The 18159-nt window shown below is 33.6% G+C and overlaps 1 protein-coding gene across 1 annotated transcript; it reads left to right on the top strand.

The window, feature by feature from the left end:
• The first annotated feature begins 8478 nt into the window (after positions 1-8478).
• On the top strand, positions 8479-17636 carry LOC139528581 (TLC domain-containing protein 2-like). Its single transcript, XM_071324615.1, has 5 exons — positions 8479-8861; positions 9025-9309; positions 10198-10280; positions 13425-13507; positions 16959-17636. Exons 2-5 carry the CDS (start codon positions 9086-9088, stop codon positions 17394-17396), a joined length of 828 nt encoding a protein of 275 aa, XP_071180716.1. The 5' UTR covers positions 8479-8861; positions 9025-9085; the 3' UTR covers positions 17397-17636.
• Positions 17637-18159: the final 523 nt, after the last annotated feature.

The following is an 18159-nucleotide window of genomic DNA, read 5'->3' as shown; positions in this document are numbered from 1 at the left end:
ACACTGTGATATTTACCGGCAATTTTCGTTCTTTTAACCACCAGCTACTTAAAATTTTACCGGGTAATGAAGACGATAGAGGGCAATTTTTTTTCCAAAGTAATAATATCTTTATTGCATATAGAGGGCAGATAATATGTCCATATATTGCTGCTAAACTCCATTTGCTATAGAGTTGATTTGATTTACTTTTTTTGTTAACTGCCAATGAATTTAGTATTCAGTTTCTTGTGATTAGTTATCCATGTTGGTATTATGAATCTATTTTGAATAATTGAAAAAATTGAATGGGCATTTGACACTTAGTGTTCGATCAATGTTCTGCAATGTCTATATCTTATTACCAATCATTGCGAATACTAGTAGTCTTTCTGATGTTGTTTTTATCTGCTTCCAGATTTATGTGATTTTAGAGGTGTATTGAAACCAGTTGTAGCTGAAAAGTTATTAGCGCAGCTGGAGATATATTCTTTACCACAACAATCATGTATCATATTCTGCAAAGTTTAAGTTACATATACATGTCGTAACAAACGTCGAGTTATATGGTTCTGTCGATTTAAAGTAGGTTGACAATTGGACCAAAAGAAGGGGTACTACTTATCCAAAGAAAAGGTAGCTACAAAAAATCCACTAACTCTCTTTAAAGATATAAAAAATGGAACAATTACTGTGATTTTGTGGTTACATATCCCATATCGACTTCTCAAATAAGACACGATGGTCTTGAAGTATAGATTCTATGTACTGACGTTGCTCATCATCCTAATTAAGTGTTATTTTGTGGTTGTTACTTTTACTGTGTAATCTATCTTTGGTGTTATCCATTTGACGTGACTCGGTACTTATACAACCCGTCATTGTACTATTGAGCACCTGGGATCATCCCAAGTTTTTGCTGGGGTTCGTGTTGCGCGTGCTCATTCTTTTAAATTAGTTTTCTATGTTGTTGCTTGTGTACTATTATTTGTTTGTTTGTCTTTTTTATTTTTAGCCATGACGTTGTCAGTTTATTTTCAATTTATGAGTTTGACTGTTCCTCTGGTATCTTTCGCCCCTCCCTTTGAGCTACTAGTATATTCATGTATTTCTTTTTTGCTTATGTAATTTTTCTATATAAAGATAAGAAGGTGTGGTATGATGGCAAACGAGACAACTCTCCATCCAAGTCACAATTTGTAAAAGTAAACCATTATAGGTAAAAGTACGGTCTTCAACACGAAGCCCTGGCTCTTACCGAACAGCAAGCTATAAAGGTTGGAAAAATACTAGTGTCAAATCATTGAAACGGGAAAATTAACGGTCTAATCTATATAAAAATGAGAAACAAGAAACACCTATGAACCACACCAACAAACGACAACTACTGAACATCAGATTCCTGACTTAGGACAGTTGCAAACAATTGCAGCGAGTTTAGACGTTTTAATGATTCAAACCTTCACTCTTATCAGAAATAATAGTTTAACATTACAACATAAAAAGACACACTATAAAATATCAATTGAAATGGTTTCGCTCAATCAAAAGACATAGTAACACAAATGAACATACACTGAACGAATAGATTTGATCTATGATACAATGCAAATACAAAAGTAATAAAGATTAGGGATGAATAATTACAGTAAAAGCTATTATACTGTTATTAAATGTTAAACAATTTCAGAATAAAACATCAACCTGGAAAAACAATTCAGCATTTGCAATAAATGTAACACAGGTTAATAAAAAAATTGTTGTTAGGTATACTTCGTCTTCTGTTTGTATAATCTTCCGTTTTAATAGTCACATCAAGAAATATCAATATTACTTTTCAAAAACTTGGTACATGTGGGGTGAATGTCAACAATAAAACTATAAAATTGGTACTCGATAAAACTTCGTGTTTTTCATGAACAGGTGCCGGAGGTGTGATGTATATACAGTATAAAAGGAGAAAGGGACTAATTTTGATGTTCATAGTACGAAGAAGAGAACATTGATAGTAATTCCAAACATGCCTTTTTGTTTATCTCGTGTTTTTTTTAAAGCGATTAATATTATTGCACAATATTGACTGTTGTTTCCCTATTTTTTGCATTTTTGTCTGTTATGTTTGTTTGTTTTAACACATCTTTGTTAATATAATGGAATTGTATTCGAACTCGACTGTCATACAACTGAGAGGCTTAGCTAAATATAAAAACAATTTACTTCATCAGAAAATGCTTGTACCAAGTCAGGCATATGACAGTTGTTATCCATTGTTTTATTGTTTGTTCTTTAAATTTTTCCATTTGATTAGGGACTTTTACGTTTTGAATTTTTATTTTGAATACAGTGAATGATGAATACATAGTTTCTATATTAAAGGAAATATAATTAAGGTAGAAATGCTGCCAAAAACAATCTGAAACGAAATAAACTGGTACCATAATTACAATGAATTACACAATAAGTATCAGCAATACCAATACATTGCCCCTAGTTGAAGTTAATGTGTTACCCTCGGTTTTAGTTTGCAACCTGGATTTGTTGTCAGTCTATCGATTTATGACTTTTTAACAGCGGTAAAACACAGTTGCCTTTATCTATCATAAAAGTGTAAATACGTCTCAAGAACACGCAAATTGAATCTGCAGGATTTGATTAAAACAATATAGTTAAGCTTCAAGACACTTATGCTGCGGAACACAATTACTTTGCAATTGAGTTTGGATGATTTTGACATTTTTCATTATTCAATTTGAGTAAAGAACGTTTTTTGGAGAAAGATAAAAGAAGATCTAATGGTACATATATACAAGTATGTCATAAACGGCACCTAATGTTTAATACCGTGCATAGCTATTTTATAACGGTACATATATGTAAAAGTGCATATTCCTACAACCTTCAAGTAAAGAAACAGTTATAAATATAATTCATATCCGGGTACTGCATCATATTTTTATATGACTTTTGACTACAGATTTCTCCTATATTGGATATATTACTGAACAAATGCATAGATTGATTGAAATCTACAAACACGTGCATTTCACTGCGATGTTCATATAGAAAACGGATTTCCTTGTTGTTTATTATGTAAACATGGTAAAGGTAAAGATAATTAATCACGCAGTCATTTATATGATTTGAGTTTTAAGCAATTATATGTACACGATTTATTTGTTTTACAGTTCGATTTAGAAGAAATATCGACAACGCTAGATTGAACAATTAATTGTCAAATTACTAAAACAATTGTATGTCAATATTCTTGTAATTGTTATAAAAACACCAATAAACATGATAACCAACCTAATCTTGAATTGTATCCAATTTTTAGAAATTTATCTGTGACGTTACTGCTTGTGGTGTCGATACATTCGTGTGACGGACAGTTCGTGTTTCTATTGTGCTGTTTGTGTGGGCTGTCCTAGATTGTTTTACGTGTTCGTTGTTATTCTGTGGTAAGTATGTCGAAATGTACTAGTGTATTGTTTATTTTTGTAATCATCTGGTCTGTGTGCTTGCATTTATTTGTATTGTATTCCTGTCATGTTATGTTGTCATTTTAGTAGTATATTTAACATTGCAATAAAAGCGCGAACTTTAGCTAGTAACAAAACCAGGTTCAACCCAACATTTTATCTTAAATTGTCCTGTACAAAGTCAGGAAAATGGTAGTTGTTACTGTATGTGTTGCATTGTCGTTTGCTTTTTGTTGCACATCAGCATTTCTGATTGTTTAGTTTGTTTCCTCTTATAGTTGATGTGTTTTCATCGGTTTTAGTTTGCAACCCCGATTTGTTTTCTATAAATCGATTTATGACGTTAGAACAGCGGTATACTACTGTTGCCTTTATTTATTAGACTCTTCGATCTTACATTTTTCAATGATGAAATTAACAGTAGAAGCAACTTCTAGATTGAGCAGAGCAACCTAAAAAAGTAAAATAACAAAAATACAGCAATACAGTTGGGCCTTTTGATGGAATTATGATTGATCATAACCCCAAACAAATGTTCATACTACATGTACTATTATCTCCCAATCTCTGCTGCAGATTTTATTTTGGTTTAACCAGTTTGATTTGGAACACAGGCCGACATAGTTGGTTGCACAATTACTAACACAATTCTATAATTTATATCAATATTCTTGTAATTGTTATATCATACACCAATAACATAATTAGAAACATAATCGTAATTTACATCCAATTTTTAGAAATTTATCTGCGACGTTACTTTTTGTGGCGTTGATGCATTTGTGTGACAGACACACAGTTTGCAATTTTATGAAGCTATTTTTGTGTACTGTCCTAATTATCTTTTGTTATTCTTTGGTTAACATGTCGAAATGTACTATTATATTATTTATTACTGTATTTCTCTGTCTTGGATGTTCTTGCATTTGTTGTACTGTATTCCCGTCATGTTATGTTTTTATGTGGTATGACTAACATTGCAATAAAGCGCTATATTTAGCTAGCCAAAAAAACAGGTTCAATCCTACATTTTATCTTAAAATGTCATGTACCAAGTCAGGAATATGGCAGTTATAATAGTTCGTTTCTATATATGTGACATTGTCGTTTGTATTTTGCTGCACTTCAGTGTTCTGTTATCTCGTTTTTTTCCTCATATAGTTGATGTTTCCCTCGGTTCTAAATTGTAAATTAGATTTGTTTTTATCGAGTTATGACTTTTGAACGGCTGTATACTAGTGGTGCTTTTATTTGTGCTTCAAATATTACTTCTGCTAGAGTTGCTTTCCTTAACAACTTCAGTTCATACATGCGATTTCATCCCATTTTATGTCTGGTTATTCCCTCAGACAGATGGATAAGAGAATAATCGAGTCTGTTCATCCTCAAAGAGTTCACAACTATTCCCGTACTAAATTCTACGTAACTGTGCTCCTGTCCTCAATAATTAGTCACACTAACGACCAACACAACGCATACGTACATGATTTTTTTATAATGTGTGTGTGTATGTGGTTCGTCTTTGAGGATTCTTCAACCGTGAACATCGAACAGCAGCATCAGACCACAGGTGAATATTCATAAAAGAGTTTCAATAACAGGAATCTGTGATAAGCAATGATAAACCGACTGAATAAGTAGCCAAGTTTGATTGGTTAAATCAATTCTTGTGTATGAAGGTATCTTCTACGATTAAGCATGCCGAGCTCTCAAGTTATTCCTGATGTCGCTAAAAGAGAATTCGATGTGTTTTCAAATTTTTTGCATATAACCATGAAAAAGATACGGTTTACGTAGGTCACTTTTCATTTTATCGGCTATTTTAGTAGCTGTTGTATACTTTTATTGTGTAGCCTAAATTTATATGGATTCAATCAGGTTATTTTGAAGCTCCGTCTAGATATATAGAGATTTCTCTTATTCTTCGTCAATTTATCACTTTCTGCACCCATTGTATTAAAACATTTAATCAACGTGTAGTTCGTTTGATCTCAGTTCTTCACTGGTTAAAATCCGATTATGACGTCGAATTGTCTTGCCTTCGTCTGAATTTCCTATTGTGACGGCATGAAAAAAGGCGACCATGCCTGATGACGTCACATAAAAGAACACATCTTTTTGCAGATCATTCGAAAAGAAGGAATAAGTTTGCCTGCGTATTGTTTGAAAATAAATAAAGAAACAGATTCCACCACAAAATTTGACAGTTAAATTTTAATTAATCGGCAAGCCTCGCGTTTTAAATTTGAAAATTTAACTGTCTCGATTGGATAAATATCGTATCACACTCGATGCAGTGGTAGAATCTATATATATATATATATATATCGCTAGAAGATTAAATGGGTTATTTATGTCGGTAAGGTATTTCATGAGCTGTTCTTCTTGGTCTATAAACTCCGTAATAGTATTATCAATAATAAACATCATGTCGTGTGATCAAAGAGTTACATTGCCAATAAAAAGTAAAGAATTAACAAGATCAATATCGGAAAAGGTGATACATGTTTTGGTTCATTAGTTTTTTCTACGTATCTGTTCATCTCACTATAAAGACGAAAAAAGTGAAAAAGTATATTTAAACAAAACGCATTAGACTAGCAGGTCGAACAACTGATGTTTTTAAACCATGCTGACTGCCACTTGCGATTGCCATATAAAATTGATCACGAGATGTAACAAAATGGATCTTAATATAAATTTAATACTAAACAGAAAACGATAAACTTGTGGCCAAGATGTTATGCCACAAACACAAGGTGTCAATATTTTTTATAATATATATGAACAGGAATTAACAAATATTATGACGTTGTTTACAAAAAAAAGCTTCCAGCGGAACTTCTGTTAGGTGGACTACGTTGACAATACCATATATAATGATCGGAGGATATAACTGAGATGAAACAGACTAGGCTTTTTTTTTAACTTTACACATAAGCTGCAACATGTTCGAAATGAAACAATGGGTACACAGTACAACAAAAACTGGTTAAGCTGACAAAAGACAACTTGCTTGTCATAATGATTGAAAGACGTAACATTACTAACACTACACTTGGTAAATATTTTAAACCAAGAGTTCCTAATTGTGCAGTTGAAATCATCCCTTCTTAGATTTACGCATGGCATCATGAGTTGATGACGGTTATGTTCTAAATGTTTTAATTCAATCCTACCCCTTGGCACGAATGTGATCTACCGAATTAGACGTATCACACCCCCTTTGGCACGAATGTGATCTACCGAATTAGACGTATCACACCCCCTTTGGCACGAATGTGATCTACCGAATTAGACGTATCACACCCCCTTTGGCACGAATGTGATCTACCGAATTAGACGTATCATTGGATTTGTACTTCGATGAGCAACACGACGGGTGTCAGGTGTTGAGCAGGATATAAGTATCCCTAAAGAGCACCTGTGATAAGTTAACTACGAACATTAGTTTTCAATAGTTGTTAATGGTTTCAATATGAAATGTTTTTTTCTTCTTAATTTAACGCTATAAGACATAAAAACTTCAGTGCGGCGAAAAAGACAATATCCCCATTTCAAAATATTAAGATGCATCACTTCTTCACAATTTCGAATTCAATTGAAACTGTACTTTGTGAAGAAGTCATCCGGATAGTTTACATGTTAATCAATTGTGATATGAGAACAATTTTAAGGAGTATCTATTAAACTTTAATTTGGGGGAAGGGAGAGATACTTTTTTGTTTGTCTTAGTACATGTTCAACTGGCAGGTGTCATCTGACCTTGACCTCATTTTCTGGTTCAGTGGTTATAGTTAGGTTTTTGTGTTTTTGTCTATTTTACTTATACTGTATACAATAGGTTTACTATATTTGGTGTATGGAATGATTGTAAGGTGTACATGTCTAGTTGGCAGGTGTCATCTGACCTTTTTTTCATGGCTCAAAGTTAAGTTTTTGAGATTTGGACTTTTTTCTAACACTATATGCAATATGTCAACTATATTTGGTGTATGGAAATATTTTATGATGTGCATGTCAGTCTCGCAGGTTTTATTTAACCTTGACCTCATTTTCACTGTTCCGATTGCTCGGTGTTAAGTTTTTGTGTTTTGGTCTGTTTTTCATAAACTATAAGCAATAGGTCAACTATATTTGTTGTATTGAAGAATTTTAAGCTGTACATGTCTGCCTGGCATGGTTCATTTGACTTTGACCTTAATAATATTTTCATAGTTCATTGGTAAATGTTTAGTTTTATAGGTTAAGGTCTAGATCTGTTTCTTAGAAACTTTAAGCAATAGGTCAACTATATTTAGTGTATTGAATGATTGTAAGGTGAACATGGATTTCTTGTTTGGTTTATATAACTTTGACCTCATTTTCTTGGATCATGTTAAGTTTATGTGATAGTTGTATCAAAGCTTTATATTTAGGACTATCAACATAATATCAATAATTAAAGTAAAGAAGGCGAGACATTTCAGCGTGTGCACTCTTGTTACAAAATCCCGGATATTTCAAGAAAGTTATAAACATTTCAAAAACCACATAGTGAATGTATTTTAAACAGGCAGAAAAACTAAGTTCATTTATAAGGAAAATACGGAAAAACAGGATTACTTTTTACAAAATTTACTTCTGGATACTATCTTATGATCATAAAGAAGCTTCTGTCCAAGTTTGGAAGAAATCCAGGATTTTTTTATGAAAGTTTTTAAATTTCAAAAACCTTAACAACAGAATGAATATTTGTGGACGCCGCCGCCGCCAACCACGACGGAATGTAGGTCTAAGGATCGCTATAGACTATATAATTATAGTGTCTCGCTTTGTCGGCAAAAGTCGCAAGACAGACTCGACAAAAAAACATAACCCCAAGTTAAATAGACGTTCGCTAATGCTTTCGAGGCTAGTTTTCTAGTTTAATATTTGAATTCATAATTCTTAAAAGAAGGTTCATGCTTTGTAAACTGCGCATGCTTCGCAATACAACGCGTGGTCAAGACGGCCTTCCGCCTTCAGTTTCATAATCCGCACATTAAAAAACTGTTTACATATCATGTACATAGGAAAATAATATGTATACACATGTGTCCCTTATTGCTTGTCGTAGTTTTTTTAAAGACCAATCTCAACATGTTAAATGACCCTGAGCGTCATGATAATCGTGTCCACAGTTACATACAATATGTTCTATTATGAAATAAATTCTTCTTGTTGACTTTTAAGTGTATTAAAACGGTAATTCCGGTATTGTGTATATATACACATTGATTGACTTGTTGTGATTTGTTGTGTGTAGATGAAAACAAAACACACACTGTCGGCATGAAATAAAAATAAGAGAACCTAAGAAAAATGGATTAGTAAATCTGAACTTTGTATATGCAGCACAAACATTTGGTCAAACTTTGTCGGGTAAGCAGCAATTATATTAACCTTATCATCTGTGAACTTCGATCCTCCTTCTTTAATTGACTTTTTTACCTATTGATATAAATGATTCGTCTTTTTCACCTGTTTTAAGTTATTTTATTCAATTCATTAGAAATATTGATTAGATTTATGTTTGTCGTTGCAGAACGGATCTTTTATCACAATAATTAGAGTCAAGACAAAATTTTCCGAGTGATACATAAAGTATGGAAACTACAGAACTTATCGGTGATGGCATTGAATCTGTACACGTGTGGCAAGCGTATGTTATGTGCGCAGTGACTACTGTTACGTTTTATATCTTGGGAGAAATCTTGGATAGATTCGGGAAACCTAAATATGTAGCACCAGAGGTAGAGTTCTGGAAGTGGAGAAATATCACGATATCATGGATACATGGAGTTATATGTGGAACGTGGGTTATTTTATGGCAAGTATAGAAACTTAGTTTTATATAGATATAAGAAGATGTGGTATGAGCGTCAATGAGACAACTCTCCATTGTTATGTTTCTTTTGTTGTGCTTTTGTCATGTTTGTGTATCTTTTCGAATTGTTTTTATCAAATGCAATTTTGAAATAAATATATCATATATAAAGAAAGTGTGGTATTATTGCAAGTAATAAGTAAAAATGTTTCTTCTCAAGTCTCAATTCAAGATTATTATGCATCCAAGTCGTAACTTGTAAAAGTAAACCATTATAGGTTTAAGTACAGTCCCAACAAGGATGCATGGCTTACCGAACAGCAAGTTATAAAAGGCTCCACAAATGACTTATAAGTGCAAACTACTCTAAGGAAAAACCAACGACCATTTAGAGATGCGTATTACAATAAGTAAATAGTTACATCAATAAATTGTACGATAAGAATTTATATTATAAATGGATAAATTAATAAATAAGCGCTGATAGGGTCTGCATATTACAATGTATTATACAAACAAGGATATAACATAAGCTTTATTGAGATTTTAAAATCGACACTCTCATGACTCTGTTAATGTTGATATAACAAAATACTTTGCAAGTAATACCTATATGTAGCTATAGCCAAGATAGACATTTAATATTTCATAGTATCTTTATTTAGATAGAATGTTGATTCTGGGTATTCGCCAACAAGACAGAAAAAGAACGATACTGTTCCACAAAAAGACTCCAACGAAACAAAATAATTGAGTCTTTATTTCTTGTCGAAAATATAAACACATAAAAACTTAGTGTATTTTTGGTGCTCAAAATGTCAACATTGATACATATAATTAACAAAGACATTGTGCACTTAATGTTTTATATTCCACCTTTTTGTGTTTTAGCTTAGTTTTATATCCAGACTTAGTACGAGATCCAGTGGCTTACATCAACAATTTCATGTATCTAATGGTGCCCTTTTCTGCAGGTATTTAAATTAAAGTTATTTTCGAATACAATAAATGTGCACACATGTAACCAAAAGCTGCGCGCAAATGTAACCAAAAGCTGAGCTGCGCGCAAATTTAATGGTAATGCTTGCAAACGTAATGCACCGATATTAATATAATGTTTTATTGTCCATGTCATTACTTTTGTTTCGCTGTGTGTATGTATGATAGTGTAATTGTTCTTTTCTTTAATATGAGGTCATCTTTCACTCTAATGTTTATCTATGACTAAACATGTAACAATTTTAATAATTTGTATACATACAAAAGGCGAAATTGCAAATAAGACACCAGAGATTAAGTTATGTAGATGTAAGAAACTTAGGTCACCGTACAGCCTTCAACAATGAGTACAACCCATACCCTACAGCTATAGGTCACCGTATAGCCTTCAACAATGAGTAAAACCCATACCCTACAGCTATAGGTCACCGTACAGCCTTCAACAATGAGTAAAACCCATACCCTACAGCTATAGGTCACCGTACAGCCTTCAATAATGAGTAAAACCCTTCAACAACGAGTACAATGCTTACCACATGGTATAAAATCCCCGTCGTGAACAATTGTGAAAATATTTGAACAAAAAAAAAACCCACCAAAAACCAACGTCATAATTTATATCAAATGTATAAATAAAAAACAAGTTTGAAAGACAGCTGTAGCAACCAACGAGTAGACAAATCATTGGATTACATGATCCTGGCTCGGGACGGGCACATGATCCTGGCTTGGGGCGGGCACATGATCCTGGCTTGGGACGGGCACATGATCCTGGCTTGGGACGGGCAAATGATCCTGGCTTGGGACGGGCACATGATCCTGGCTTGGGGCGGGCACATGCTCCTGGCTTGGGACGGGCACATGATCCTGGCTTGGGGCGGGCACATGATCCTGGGGCGGGCACATGATCCTGGGGCGGGCACATGATCCTGGGGCGGGCACATGATCCTGGTTTGGGGCGGGCACATGATCCTGGCTTGGGGCGGGCACATAATCCTGGGGCGGGCACATGATCCTGGGGCGGGCACATGATCCTGGCTTGGGGCGGTCACATGAAGAATATGCCCGGGTTAACCATGTTTGTGAGTCGCCTCTGCTATAAATCCTCCAAACTCATCTTATCCATACGAAGCCATTAAATCTTCTCACATAAAGGCAATTTGTTTACATATTTTTTCTTCTTTTAGTACCAAATTTTTTATGTTTTATTTTCTGTCTTTTATCATGTTTGGTTAAATCAAGACAATACATGCAATATACTCTTCTGTAAATATAATAGCTTGTACACGCTTGTTTCTTCGTATATGTTACGGCTAAAGTATATTCTAAATGTTACAAGCCTTCAAATTATGACTTGTGATCCAATATAATATAAATGAATCCTAAATATTGTTATTTTTACTTAACTTATAATATAAATGAATCCTAAATATTGTTATTTTTACTTAACTTCGTGTTTATTTATTGTCGTTTACGTATGATTTATTTACCCACCAAGTCTCAACCCTCCTTTGTATATGAAGATGGGCACATGATCCTGGCTTGGGACGGGCACATGATCCTGGCTTGGGGCGGGCACATGATCCTGGGGCGGGCACATGATCCTGGGGCGGGCACATGATCCTGGTTTGGGGCGGGCACATGATCCTGGCTTGGGGCGGGCACATGATCCTGGGGCGGGCACATCAACCTGGGGCGGGCACATGATCCTGGTTTGGGGCGGGCACATGATCCTGGCTTGGGGCGGTCACATGAAGAATATGCCCGGGTTAACCATGTTTGTGAGTCGCCTCTGCTATAAATCCTCCAAACTCATCTTATCGATACGAATCCATTAAATCTTCTCACATAAAGGCAATTTGTTTACATATTTTTTCTTCTTTTAGTACCAATTTTTTTTATGTTTTATTTTCTGTCTTTTATCATGTTTGGTTAAATCAAGACAATACATGCAATATACTCTTCTGTAAATATAATAGCTTGTACACGCTTGTTTCTTCGTATATGTTACGGCTAAAGTATATTCTAAATGTTACAAGCCTTCAAATTATGACTTGTGATCCAATATAATATAAATGAATCCTAAATATTGTTATTTTTACTTAACTTATAATATATATGAATCCTAAATATTGTTATTTTTACTTAACTTCGTGTTTATTTATTGTCGTTTACGTATGATTTATTTACCCACCAAGTCTCAACCCTCCTTTGTATATGATGACATAATAATTACAGTTTAAATAAGGATTAAATACTTTACATATACTATTCAATTCAATATTTCAGTAAGACACAAAGGAACACATAATTACATGCGTATCATGTATTAACTTGATATGTGAGCATCACAGTGTTTCTTTTGACATAATGCATATCAGATTTAGATAGTATCTGAATCTTTTAAAAACACAAAATCAATCCATGCATACCAAAGACGACTTTATTTTTTTTGGCTTGTTGGTTTCAGTAGTTTGATTTTTTATATAAAAAAATCAAATTTCCGTCTGGTTCCTTTATCCTTGCTTTGATTCGAATATATAATATGCAGATAAACAAAAATGTGTACTAGTTATAAATGAACTTGAAACAAATAAAAACAAGAATGTGTCCCCAGTACACGAATGCCCCACTTGCACTATCATTTTCCATGTTCAGTGGACCGTGAAATTTGGGTAAACCCTCTAATTTGGCATTAAAATTAAAAAGATCATATCATAGGGAACATGTATACTAAGTTTGAAGTCGATTGGACTTCAACTTCATCAAAAACTACCTTGACCAAAAACTTCAACCTGAAGCGGGACAGACGGACGAACGAACGAACGGACGGACGGACGAACGGACGCACAGACCAGAAAACATAATGCCCCTCTACTATCGTAGGTGGGGCATAAAAAAACATGCAATGCTGGGTAAAACATGTTTTGTAAGATATCAACCCTTACCCTCAGTATACCTTTATCAAATGTAGCCTGGCATCTTGGCCCGATCTATAGCTAAAAGTTGAGCCACGACTCCCAGGATGCACACAGGCTATATAATATGTGAATAAACTAAGCACACAGCAATACAAACAGTAAAACTCAGGTCAAAATAAGTCATGTATATATTTACAGGATATTTCATATATGATACCATAGACATGAAGATGAACAAAAAGATAGGAACATACTGGGAAGTTACTTTACATCATTTTGTTGTAAGTAAAACATAGAGTAAACACATTGATAGATAAATGTTTAACGGCCATTTATTAAAACAAAACAAAACGCAAAATCACGGCCGACACTCGGCTAACCGAGAGATTTGTCGGTTAATTTATATTGAGTATGCGGCTATATCGGCGGTTGGTCTGTTAATCGGGTTGGCTAAAGTCTGTTAATCAGGTGTTATCGAGAAAATCATTGAAAGTTCAGCATGTTTCATTGTATAACTTTCTTAATATATTTTCATCATAAACAGTATTCATGTCTAACAAAACACTTCAATGTACTGAATTCGGTGGTGTAATTATTATTTTTCTAGCTTCGATGTACGATCTATAAAATGAAAAGGCGGGTTTCTCATCAATACATTTATACACATTTTACACACATAAAATGTACACAAAATGACACATTGGTTAAATTTACTTGCATTCAATATTTTGAACATCGAAAAAAGAAAGGCATTATGTTTGTTAACCATATTGATATCATTGTGTGAAAAATCTACACGAAAATCTGTATTTTGGTGACATAAATCAATCTTTATTTAAAACCTGGTCTGTTAATGGGTCGGATGTATAAAACCCGGTCTGTTAATTGGTCTGTTAAGAGTTATGAATGGCAATACAAGTATAATTTTATTGCTATTTCGGGTGTTATCGGATCAAATGAGTAGGCTCAAGACGAGCGGCTAAAATATACGAAAACAACACATGAGCAATGAAACATAACATATACGGAAACAACACATGAAATTGAAAATTGATAAAAATGGTTTCAAAAAGTGTAATACTAAAGTAATATTTATTTCATCCAAGAATGATCGCATATATCATGTTGATTCTGTTTAATTGTCATGAATGACACAAATGTGTCATCTACATTGGTAACCAGTATATAAATCAGAGATAAACGCCATAATGTAACTAAACATCAGTAAGTAAATAAACTCATCATAAATACCAAGACTAAATTTAATATATACGCCAGACGTGCGTTTCGTCTACAAAAGACTCATCAGTGACGCTCGAATCCAAAAAAGTTTAAAAGGCCAAATAAAGTACGACATTGAAGAGCATTGAGGACCAAAATTCCTAAAAGTTTTTGCCAAATACAGCTAAGGTAATCTATGCCTGAGGTAGAAAAGCCTTAGTATTTCAAAAAATTCAATATTTTGTAAACAGTAAATTTATAAATATAACCATATCAATGACAATTCATGTCAGCACAAAAAGTGCTGACTACTGGGCTTGTGATACCCTCGGAGAAATAAATAAAATATATTGGGATGACAAAATATGAAAAAAAAGAAAGAATAATGAGTAAGATAAATAAAATGTAGAAAAAATGACATAACAATTTAAAGAATACAGAAATAAACAATACCCCCAATCCGGACCTTCATGGTATACACGAGAATCTGGATGGAAACGCAGAATATAGAATAATATATAAGGACAGAAGAGAGTGATAAATTGCTAAAAACGAGAGAAAAATAATACTTGTTTGAGAATACACATATGAAACACCGATGGCTGTTGAAACAGTAACGGATTGCGATGTACTTATATTGGTGACAAATTCTAGACGTTTACATGCGGACAACTATGGTGGCAGGTTAATGCCATTTTGCGTTTTAGCGCTTTAGCGTTTTCGCCTTATATATTCTATATGGCGAAAACGCGAAATTGCGAAATAGAAAACGCGAAACCGATTTCTCTTTTTCGACTTCGCGTTTTCGCGTTTTCGACTTCGCAATTTCGCCTTATAGAATATGATATGTGAAAACGCGAAATGGACTTCACCGGCCACCATAGACAACTGTAGTTCTCCTCTGCACTTCTGTAGAAAGGAACTAAACGGAATAAAATGAATTGAAACTTAAAATAACCAAATGTAGCTGCATTAGCTCCTTTTCGTTTACTTCTTTAGAGTGAATTGTAAACAGCATACGATTAAGTGATAGAAGAAAAGAACCAATTGGATGATGCTGACGAATTAGGATTTAACGTCCAGTGACAAATATCATGTTCATATGTGAACGAGGACACGTTATATGTACCCTGTGTTGTATTAGAAAGACACTTTCAATCGGAATTGAGAACGTGCTACTTCGAACAGACACAAAAATTAAGGCTGATTGAAAACGTCAATAAAAAATTCATACATATTCCAGAGGCCAATCCATATCACGCTATATTAAAGTGACACACCCTTCAATAAAATGCAAAGAAAGTCAAAATAAAAATGCTCTTTCTAGGATACTGTGGCACCATATTGTCATTTTGTTTACTCAGGAACATCTCATTCTTAAATTTTTCAAGGGGAAAATATAAAGATTGCAAAATTATTGTCGTGGCTAAATAACTCTTAACTGACACAATTTCAATTGTCCAACCCATTAACAGACTTTATTCCCATAATTTTCACTAAAACGTGATATTATTCACGTTATTTTACAATTATGAAATATTTACTAATGTCAATTTATTTTTTAGAACCACAGTACTATTTTTTGTCCTTTAAATGATATCTAAATTTGTTTGTTTCGCCTTTTATTAAAAAAATTGCAATGTGTATAAGCATAAATGCTACATACTTGCGCGACGCCTTTTAATTTTACTGAAAACTGCGCAGACTAAGAAATGTTTTTACAAGTGCAAAATGTTCTATGATAGATACCATTTTGTCAGACACTTTTCTTTTTTTTGATTTGGTTCTGATAACATGCCAAAAATCTGTATATTTAATAAAGTTTAACATTAAATTAAGCGTTTTACTCTAAACAGACGTATAACCAACCCGATTAACAGACCAATCGCCCATATAGCCGCATACTCAATATAGATTAACCGACCAATCTCTCGGTTAGCCGAGTGTCGGCCGTGAAAATAATTATACAATTGAATTTAAACAAAGCAAACAATTGAAGAAAACATTCCATCGGACGCAATGATCTTTTCAATACTGATGAAAATCCACCGTTCTATTTCATACGAACACGGTTTCCATTATTTTTCAAAAATCATCCATAGAAAATAAACTGGAACAGAGTCAACATGTACCAAAAAAGATAAATTAAGTACCAGATCAGTTATAATTATATACCTTTGAAAAATATCATTAAAGTAAGGAAAGTTACACCTTTGAAAAAATACCAATAAAGTAAGGAAAACTAGAAAAAAAGCTCCATATAGTTAACGAAATATGAACATTTAAATGAATATAAGATTTATAATAACGAAAAACGAAAAGGACACTGAGAGGTAGGACCAGTCTTTGTTGATTCTTAATTAACACGATGACATTTTACCCCCTCCCAGAATAAAAAAAAAACAACGTTTGACAATTGTTTATTTAAAACTCACAGTGTATTCTTGGATGAAAACTATGAGAAAAATGATTCCTATTATAAATTGTTATGATTTTATCCTTTATTTACAGATAGTTTCGTCATTTATATACAACTTTAACATACGAAGCTGCATAGGATATAATGTGATAATACTGATGGCAGAAATAAATACGATATTTCTACATATGAGAAAACTCTTACAGATGTGTCATGTCGGATTTGACACTAAACTATACCGATTTGTGTCTTTAACTAATATTTTTACGTTCGTTACTTGCCGCCTAATTCCAATTTTACGTGTTTACTCAGGATTGTATTTAGATTTTCATAGAGTAAGTTTAACGTATGTTATTACGTTTTGGTGGACTATAACAACTGGACTAGTAATAAACTTGATATTATTTGGGAGACTTGTAAAGTCTGATATTTTAAGAGGTTTTTCTGGAAGAGGAAAACAAAAAGTGGATAACGCTTCCGGAAAAAGCATATTCGAAAATGGTGACTTGAATTTTGACAAAGATGAATAAACAAAACGGATGGTTTAAACATGTCTATGTATAACAATCAGCTGTTGAATGTTTGCAGTGTTATTAACATAAATGAAGTTCCAAAAATATGAGAACCAAGAAAAGACAAAACGTTTTCTAAAATAGTTACCAATCAAACAATAGCAATACGAACATTTGGTGCAGTTGGCGGCTGACATCACTGGACTAATATTGTTATACTTTTGTTCTTCTTAAAATGAATTGGTGATATGAAGTTTGTTCCGCCTTAAGTAGTTGTATATTTCTGACCTCAATCTATTCACCTTAATTTTCTCGTTCAAAATAATTTGCATGTCCCCTCCGCTATGTTTTATCCTTGTCCGTCCGTACGTTTGTCTGTACGTCCCATGCTTGGTTTCAATTCTCTAACTATAATTTGCCTCAACCAAATGTTATGAAACTTATAAATACAGGGGCGGATCCAGCCATTTTGAAAAGGGGGGGGGGGGTTCCTAACCCAGGACAAAGGGGGGATTCCAACTACATGTCCCCATTCAAATGCATTGATCGTCCAAAAAAAGGGGGGGGTTCCAACCCCCGGAACCCCCCTCTGGATCCGCGCCTGAAATACAAAATGCTTATTAATGTACCACTAAACCCGGATCAAAGGAGTAGGTTCAGTAAGACCCCTTTTTGGCCCCAAAATATAGCAGTTTTACAAAATTGTGAAATTGTAATCTTTTGGTTATTTAGTGGAAAGTAGAATGCTTCTGCTACATAAATATAGGCTGTTTTTGACAAT

Source organism: Mytilus edulis, chromosome 6, assembly GCF_963676685.1.
Source record: "Mytilus edulis chromosome 6, xbMytEdul2.2, whole genome shotgun sequence".
NCBI lineage: Eukaryota > Metazoa > Mollusca > Bivalvia > Mytilida > Mytilidae > Mytilus > Mytilus edulis.
The sequence above is the reverse complement of the archived record's forward strand: the minus strand, read 5'-3'. Positions and strand labels throughout refer to the sequence as shown.